Source organism: Oncorhynchus keta, chromosome 30 (genome assembly GCF_023373465.1).
Source record: "Oncorhynchus keta strain PuntledgeMale-10-30-2019 chromosome 30, Oket_V2, whole genome shotgun sequence".
Classification (NCBI taxonomy): Eukaryota; Metazoa; Chordata; class Actinopteri; order Salmoniformes; family Salmonidae; genus Oncorhynchus; species Oncorhynchus keta.
Window position 1 is genome coordinate 22026577 of NC_068450.1, and position 9071 is coordinate 22035647.

The 9071-nt window shown below is 44.6% G+C and overlaps 2 protein-coding genes across 9 annotated transcripts in view; both read right to left on the minus strand.

Annotated features, from left to right (window-relative positions):
* mtus1a (microtubule associated tumor suppressor 1a) overlaps positions 1-3387 on the minus strand; it is a 64278-nt gene extending 60891 nt beyond the window's left edge. For 5 of the 8 annotated variants that reach the window (XR_008087369.1, XR_008087368.1, XM_052488031.1 and 2 more), the window contains exon 1: positions 3101-3387. The gene's annotated coding sequence lies outside the window, so the exon portion shown is untranslated. The remainder of the gene's footprint in view (positions 1-3100) is intronic. The other 3 variants (XM_035758098.2, XM_035758097.2, XM_052488030.1) reach the window with 2 other exon arrangements.
* A 1581-nt stretch (positions 3388-4968) lies between these two features.
* Positions 4969-8146, minus strand: fgl1 (fibrinogen-like 1). The gene is made up of 7 exons (XM_035758082.2): positions 7921-8146; positions 7034-7208; positions 6759-6918; positions 6555-6652; positions 6354-6442; positions 5496-5683; positions 4969-5290 (listed from the first exon to the last, which is right to left on the minus strand). Exons 1-7 carry the CDS (start codon positions 7978-7980, stop codon positions 5131-5133), a joined length of 930 nt encoding a protein of 309 aa, XP_035613975.1. The 5' UTR covers positions 7981-8146; the 3' UTR covers positions 4969-5130.
* Positions 8147-9071: the final 925 nt, after the last annotated feature.

Below are 9071 nucleotides of genomic sequence, written 5' to 3' on the forward strand. Positions count from 1 at the left end.
GTGCATTCAGCAGAAGGCAACTCAAGGTCCAGCTCATGTGGTGCTCCACTACTAAGTTTACAAGGGGGGCAAGAGAGAGACCATTCCTACATACACATACTCACAAACTATTACCATACATTGGATTAACATATGTTAGTTTGAGCAAAACAGCACAAATATGCAGGGATGTCAGTCCAGGCCTAGAGTGATAGTGGACTGTTCCCCTGGACCTTCATCATACCCCTAGGCCTAGTAAACACTGGCGATGTCATCTCAGAGTGCATGATCTGCTGGGTTAAGAGCCCTACAGTTGACTATGCCTTCCATTACAACATTGGGCCTAGGTCTGAACCCTACTGACCAGCGCCATTTCTGCTTAATCCATAAAGGTCCTTAAACATGGCCTGAGGAACCATAATCTCGGTAAGCAACGACACACATCCCGAGCCACCAGCATGGAAGAGCTCCCGTCCCAAACCATTTCCAAAAGGTATTACAAAATATGCTTACCTGAAGTTACATACAATAATGTCCCAGGGGACAGTTTAGTGTTTTTGTAGTAGAGTTCTATTATGGAACAACTTTTCCTGTCATTTGTTCCCAAGATCAGCCTGGAGATGTTGAGAGAAGAGTGTGTACCTGAGCTTCTAAGTTTGTAGCTGTGAGCCCTGTGAGGCTGGGTTCCAACACAGCCCCAGTCCAGCTCCCTCCCAGACTCCACCAACATGAACAGTGATTAGGTCTGGATGAGCTGAGCACAGTCAGCCACACACTTAGGAGAGCCTGGATGAAATGTAATTTTGCAGATCATTGTTACAATCTGAAATAGCAGGGTATGAAACACTATCCCACCGACTCAGTCATAGGACCTCTAAAAACATCTGATATACATCTGATACTTCCTGGAAAATTGCCCTGGGAAGAAAATTTCTAAAATAATTATTTCAAAATTAATGCCCCATTATCTTCGGCTCTCAGTGTGACCAAGCCTTGTGAGCAGATAGACCTGAAGATGGAACACACAAGCTTTGTCTTCGTGAAACATAACAACTAGCTAGGCTAACCAGTGAATGTGCTTCATTGTGCCCCGTGCATGCAGTGTCGGATGCTAAAAGACTGTGGCATAGGATAGATTTCCTGTAAATCAGGGATGTGATAACAGAAAAACTGTTCAAATGCCAATGATGATGAATTCTGACCATAGCAGGTGGATATGAGACAAGTGGCACCTTACTGGAGTTAATCAAGTAAATGTAGTCAGTGAAGGTTTACACCTGTTCTACACACTATGAACTGGAACAGAGGTCAAACAATGCCATCACAGCGGTGGCATCCCAATCATATTTCCTTTCTCCCGAAGTGTGCACTTGTTCTCTTCCTTCATGGATTTGAAGGGAAATTACAGGTACCCCACCTGCTCTGCATCCTAATGCCCCAGGCACCCAGCCTGCTCTGCTACTCTGCATCCTTATCCCCCAGGAACCCAGCCTGCTCTGCATCCTAATCCCCCAGGCACCCAGCCTGCGCTGCATCCTAATCCTCTCAGGCACCCAGCCTGCTCTGCATCCTTATCCCCCAGGAACCCAGCCTGCTCTGCATCCTAATCCCCCAGGTGCTCTGCACCCCCCCACACTGCTCTGCATCCTAATGCCCCAGGCACCCAGCCTGCTCTGCTCCTACCCCCAGGCACCCAGCCTCTGCATCCTAATCCCCCAGGAACCCAGCCTGCTCTGCATCCTAATCCCCCAGGCACCCAGCCTGCTCTGCATCCTAATCCCCCAGGCACCCAGCCTGCTCTGCATCCTAATCCCCCAGGCACCCAGCCTGCTCTGCATCCTAATCCCCCAGGCACCCAGCCTGCTCTGCATCCTAATCCCCCAGGCACCCAGCCTGCTCTGCATCCTAATCCCCCAGGCACCCAGCCTGCTCTGCATCCTAATCCCCCCAGGCACCCAGCCTGCTCTGCATCCTAATCCCCCCAGGCACCCAGCCTGCTCTGCATTCTAATCCCCCCAGGCACCCAGCCTGCTCTGCATCCTAATCCCCCCAGGCACCCAGCCTGCTCTGCATCCTAATTCCCCCAGGCACCCAGCCTGCTCTGCATCCTAATCGCCCAGGCACCCAGCCTGCTCTGCATTCTAATCCCCCAGGCACCCAGCACGCTCTGCTACTCTGCCCTGGCCCTCCATGTGGGACTGGGGCTGCCAGGCCAGCATCACACAGAGACAAGGCTATGAGTAGACACCCTGGTTGTGTTCAAAATGGCACCATATTCGCTACATATATGGAAATAGGGTGCAATTTGGGACAGCGCCCCAAAGCCCATTGCTTAAGCTGGGCCACAGGCAGGGGACAACAGGGCACCAGGTCAACCTTTGGGATTCCATTCTACATGCCATGGCAAAGCGACGGCCAACCAGGGTCCTTGTCATGGTCTATGGATAACAGAGGACAAAGACACACCATTGTGTCTAGTTAGAGACAGTTACAGAAATAAGGTGGCTTACTGTGCACAAAAACCTTTGAGGTATTGCATGGCAATGTAAATCAAGAAACCTTCTCTGATAAGCTGTTTGCTTGCACTGGTCAGCGCAAAGAGGCAATACTCAAATAGAACTTACACACAGACTAAGATGCAATGCATACTAGTTTGGTTGGCATTTCACATTTGATTATAGAATGCAACAATAGTTGAGACAGCGATACATGTTAAAGTGAGTTCTCATATAGATGAGGGTATGAGCATACTGAAGTTCCATTCCCAATCATTTCCTCCAATTCCCCAAAATGGAAAATCTCAATATCTCAAAGTACCTCATGTGGATCCAAGAGAAACAGTGTGTTTTAATAGTGAACTAATGAACTGAACATCAGATCAGGTTTGTCGAGGGCAGCTTATGAGCAACACCAACAGCCAAGCCAAGTGGAATGAGAGCATTACAGAGAAAACAGCCTGAATAGACCCTGGGTGTATTTCTAGTCATTCATTCCTCTCATGAGGTCATATAGCTCCTTAGGCTTTTCGTAACAGGTTTGGAGAAAATGTTAGCCAACCTTAACAGAATACTCCTAACCTACTGCATAAACTCTCCTAACCTGCTACGAAAAAGTCACTTACGCCGGTAGCTGTATTCCATCTAGTCAAACCGATTAGTGCTGCACTGCCGAGGGCATCCTTCCGGTATACTTTCAATTGGGTAAAACGATTTACTATGCTAGCAAAGGGAACACTGCCACTACCTCGTTTGAGTAGCAAACTGAAGTGAAGAGGACATTTGGCAACTCTTACTTGCAAGTGGAAGTTGATAAAGGTCTTAGTTTACAGAATAAGAAAGTCAAGGAGGGATATATATATTTCAAAATGGCCTCCTGGGTTTAGTGACCGATCACAATGGGAATAAAAAAAATAACTGATTGATTGGTTGGGTGTTTAGTATGGCCCGGTGCCCCGGGTGGGCGGGGTTCAGTCATTTTAGATCATTCTATTGGTCCTTAAAGGGGTACGTCAAGATTTTGGCAGTGTCAGATGAACTCTTGGACACAATTTATGTCTCTGCGTGCAGTTTTAAGGAAGTTGCTAACTAGCGCAATGACTTCAGTCTATGGTAACTGCTAGCTAGTAGACACCATAGACGTTATCATTGTGCTAATGCTAGTTAGCATTGACTCGCGAAACTACCTTTCATTTCCTTTATACTTGATGCAGAGACATCCGACTCTGGGAAAGTAGATAAAGGGCTTCATTGCCAAAATCCCGAAGTATACCTTTACGTGTAATCTCCACCCACCTGAGGCACCCAGCCACGCAAAATAAACTCCACCATTGGAAAATGAGTTGCAAAAAGACAATTTTGAAACGTTAAAAAAAGGCTCCTTCACGTCCAATCTGTAGAACACTCGGACCTTGATGGATGGATGGAGTGTATAAACGTTGTCAGAACTAATAAAAATGGAAATTAGGTCAAATCAAAAATACAACTCTTTGAAATAGTCTACATAGTCTGATAATTGCTGACTGTGTTTTATTTATTTAACTAGGCAAGTCAGTTACGAACAAATTCTTATTTACAATGAAAGCCAAGCCTGGACGATGCTGCCATCGCCCTATAGGACTCCCAACCATGGCCGGTTGTGATACAGCTTTAAATCGAACCAGGATCTGTAGTGACGCCGCCAGCACTGAGAAGCAGTGCCTTAGACAGCTGCGCAACTCGCGAGTCCATGGTGAGGGAGTGGAGTTTCGTCAGCTACTTTAGCCAGATAACTGCCCATTCAGGTTGAACATTGTATTTGAATTGTTGCTTTTTCTAGAGGTTCCTATGCTATCATATGTTTTCATAAATCTTTAAAAGACGAGCCTACTGTAAACTAAATTAACGAAAATGTTAACTTCTGTTAATTGCTACGTGTATGTAGAAAAATCATACAAGATGAAACATGTTTGAGTTGATATGGGCAAATCGAATGGTTTTCCCAGATGGGCCGAATAGGCGCGTAGCTTGCTGCAGGAGCCACTCTTTGAGTTCGCGCTCACATTGGGTGCGTTCAGCAGGACGCAACGTTTTGAAATGTTCAGATAGAAATAAGCTGTAGAACAAACATGTCACAATAAAATGTCGAATATGCTAACAAGGCACAGACCATATTACAGGTTCTATATCTATTAAGGAATAAAGTTGGCTCTATTCTTCATTTCATGGCATTTCTATCTGCAACATTTGACAATGTATGCTAACTGCCTACTAAGAGTAGCCCTGGATGTCAGGGCCTGAGGTGAGAGCCTTCAGTTTGTATTCGTTTGAAGACGGTAGGCCTAGTCCTAATTATTGCACACACACCACTCACCAAGCCTAAGCACTCTCCTCTTTTTAGAAAGTGTTTGAAATAGTGTGTCTGGCTTTCACTGTCGACAGCCCATTCGTCTTTCCCTGCTGGTTTTATTTTTTAGGGACATTTTAATAGACAGTGAGACAGAAAAACAAGAAATAAAACATTTTAAGGAATCCTTTAATCAGATTTGCAAGCAAGGCAGTTATTGAGAATGATAAGAGCACATAATTGTGAGCTGGAATTAATTCAAACACTGTAGTTTATGTGACTAAATAATACACTGTTTTAGCCTACATTCATTGGATTGTATCCACAGGATCAGACAGTATTGGGCTCAAAAGCAGCCGGCCTTATTTTCATGACTACAGACTTGAGGGAGTACCACCAGCCATGCCAGGTGTACCAGACGACTCCATTGTCTGTCACAGCACTGTAGGCACCGTGGTAGTAGTAGCCATTCAGGTTGGCAGAGTGACATCTAGTGGAATTGAAACAGAACAGCAAGAATTAGGATAAATAAAGAATCATGAAGTGTATTGTATTTGTCATGATGTCAGATGATGTATTCTTTGAATGACTAGATTAGAGAGAGAGAACTTGTCCAAAGAGAGAACTTGTGACATCTCCCAAAGTAGCCCTTTTAGTTGCCTAGACCATTGACAGAGAGAATGAGGATGAAGAACCTGTTGAACCACCAGCCTCCCTTGTCCTCCTGGGCACAGTTGCGTTCGTAGCGGTCGTTGTCTTTGTCGTAGGTGCTGAACTTCATTCCCTGGTGACTGGCCCACCACTGGACCTCTGGGTGGTAACTGCCTGATAGAGAGTCACCAGAGTCACCAGAGAACTCACCAAACTGCAGCTGGTAAAACTCCTGGGGATAAACATGATGGTAATATAGTGAGCACAATGCAAACCCCCCAAAAACGAACTCCTCAACTGTAATATGTGTATGGAAAGCAAAACTCTGAGAGAGGGATGAGTTGCATCATAGAATTTTGGGTTTTTCATACAATTGACATATTGGTAGAATGTCTTCCTCCTGGTTTGTTTAACCTTTGATCTGTTATTTCCTTTCCTTTTTCCTAAAGGAAACAACTGATGAGTTGCCCCTCAAGCTCAACTCTGGACCATGAAGCCAGTTCCACTGCATTGTTTCATTGTTCCTGAGTGTGTGCAATGAATGATCAGGTAGAACAGAAAAGCAGCAGGCACTGGACCTCTTAAGGCAAGAGTTTAATACCCCTGATCTTGACCATGGGAAGATCTCAAATGCATCCTCCTCACGTCCTCTCTCTCCTCATCTCCTCAAAACCCATTGGAGGAGAAGGTCAGAGGGGCGAGACCTCTGGCTTTCTCATCCAATAGGTTTTGAGAAAGAGACAAGAGAGAGGAGAAAGGACACAAGGAGTGTGGAGTTGAGATCTTCCCCATGATCTGCTGACACAGATAGATAGAAGCATCACCCGAAGACAACGTCGTCATCATTCCAAATGGACACTTGTTGAGCAGAGGTGTAAAAATGAAACCAGAGAATACAACACCTTCTCATCTGCAACTTTGAAGTTTTTGTACACTGCATAGCGTTGTACTCCCTCAAAGTCAGCTAAGTTGATCCTCAGGTTGTAGTCACCTAAAGCCAAGCAGTGATGGTAGCCTTTAGTCAAAACTCTAATTTCTCATCTCTCTGTCACGCTCTCACTGTTTGTCTTGACTTTGCAGACATTGTAAAATATGACATTTACCTTGTGAAGTTAGGTAATATAAGTTGTCATTCCCCAACCAGAACTCCCCACTGGCTGACTGCAGGTCACCAAACCCCCGCTGATAGTCACTCCAGGGCCTGCATACAGATTAGATATGAAGACAACACATTACTCATTCACATACAGAAGAATGTTACTGTAATCTTATTATTAGATAACATCTGAGTCGTATTTGTGTTTTACCTATTGAAAGACTGGCTGCCATCTGAGCGTCTCTGGATGACTGTCCATCCTCCCCCCTCAGTCATGTCACAGTAGACCCTGACCAGGCTCGGGCTCGTCATGGGTCTGATCGTGTAGAACCCACTGCCTTTGTTCCCAGCGTTGAAAATCTGGGCACAGTCTGAATACAGATTACTGATGAGATTATGGATGTTTACTTCACAAATGTTATGGTTTTAAACTATGAATTCTGCAATCATACTAGAAATAAAATAATTTTAAAAACGATTATTGACCTCTATACTGATGATCTCCCAGGTCATGGAAGGTGTCCTGGTACAAAGCCAGCTGCTCAGTCCTCTGGCTGCTGAGAGTCTGGATGAGCTGTTGCTGCTGCTTCATCACCTGCACCTCCAGAGTCTTCAGCTGGGCCCGCAGCCGCACTGTCTCCTGCTGGCATTCATCTGAAGACTACACACACATATACACTGAGTGGACAAAACATTAGGAACACCTGCTCTTTCCATGTCATAGACTGATCAGGTAAATCCAGGTGAAAGCTATCATCCCTTATTGTTGTCACTTGTTAAATCCACTTCAGTAAGTGTAGCTGAAGGGGAGGAGGCAGGTTAAAGAAGGATTTTTAAGCCTTGACAGAAGTGAGACATGGATTGTGTATGTGTGCCATTCAGAGGGTGAATGGGCAAGACAAAATATTGAAGTTCCTTTGAACAGGGTATGGGAGTAGTTGCCAGGTGCACAGGTTTGAGTCAAATACACAGTTTCCCATGTGTATCAAGAATGGTCCACCACCCAAAAGACATCTAGCCAACTTTACACATCTGTGGGAAGCATTGAAGTCAACATGGGCCAGCATCCCTGTGGAACACTTTCGACACCTTGTAGAGTCCATGACGAATTGAGACTGTTCTGAGGGCAAAAGGGGGTGCAATTCAGTATTAGGAAGGTGTTCCTAATGTTTTGTACACTCAGTGTATGTACGTGTGGTATGTATGTACACATGCACACAGACATGTTTTATACATACACACACACAGTATAGCAGTAAGTAGTATAAGTAGCATAAATAACTTGGCAGTAGGCTACAGTTGGCCAATATCAAAATCAACCAAACATGAGAAAGAGTAGTCCATAGACATAGTTCCTTCTAATGAGTACTTACCGAAAGGGACATGTCCATGATGAAGATGAGCCCGATGAAAAACAACCTGAAGGTTCTCATTTTACCTGCAGAGATGCTGAAATAATCACAGTTGAAACGGGGATATTTAGGTCCAGTTGCTTTGTCTTTTGGTGGAAAAGGACTTCAACAGACTTTCCACAGCTGTCTCTTCATAGCCGCCTCACAAGAATGTGAGGATTCTCAGTAGCAGTTGAGCTTGTCCTCTTAAATCTTCTGTCTAGCATCACAATACACAGGGGTGAGTCAGAGTGAAGAACTAACATTATGAGAACCAGATAACCCCCTTTGGCACATTGTTTATTTTCTTTTACAAACAAACAGGCGCAGTGTGTACTGATAATCAATTTCAGTCTTTGTTTATATCTTTTGATAATAATATTAATAAAGTAACCTACCGCCTTTTGTGTTTAGGGGGGTGGCTTTGAAGGGAATACCTGATTTGCTACAGACATTACAGAATAATGGAAGAAATATGTGTGAAGCAAGTTAGAAATGCGGACTGACATTCAGGTCAGCTTGTACTAAATGGGGAAAGATCAGAATATTATGACATTGTGAAAATATTTTAAACATTCTAAACTGGCTCTGTATCTATAATAATGGTTTCAACTTCCTCAATGTATGTGATAGTTGGTAATGTTATTAGCTAGCTTTGTTAGTTAGCTTTAACAAAAGGTAATGGATCACAAATCAAGGTGTTCTACTCAGAAAGATGTTTCTGAGAAAGAGCGATTAAGATACAGAAGATGTGCCTTTCTGAAGTCTACATTTTGCTCGATCCAAACAGTTTCAAACTGAAGGTAAATTAATGCTTGTGTCTGTGTTGCAGTGCCAGGGAGAAGTTATTGGAAGAGAGGCTGTGGCAGCAGAAGAGAGAGTTGAAGAGGTTAAATGATGAGCAACAGCACCTGATCGACTTAAATGCCAAGCTAGAAGAGCTCACAAGGACATGTTCCCTACCAGAGGCGTGTGTGTGCGTGCGTGCGCGTGTGTGAGAGAGCGAGATAGAGGGAGCATCCCTCATGGTTAGAGGGTGAATTCCGGGTGGCATTGCTTTTCCAGGTATCTGTGTCCAGTGTGACAAGTTACCAGGAAGTCACAGATTTCCCTGCAGCCCATTCAACCTGCGC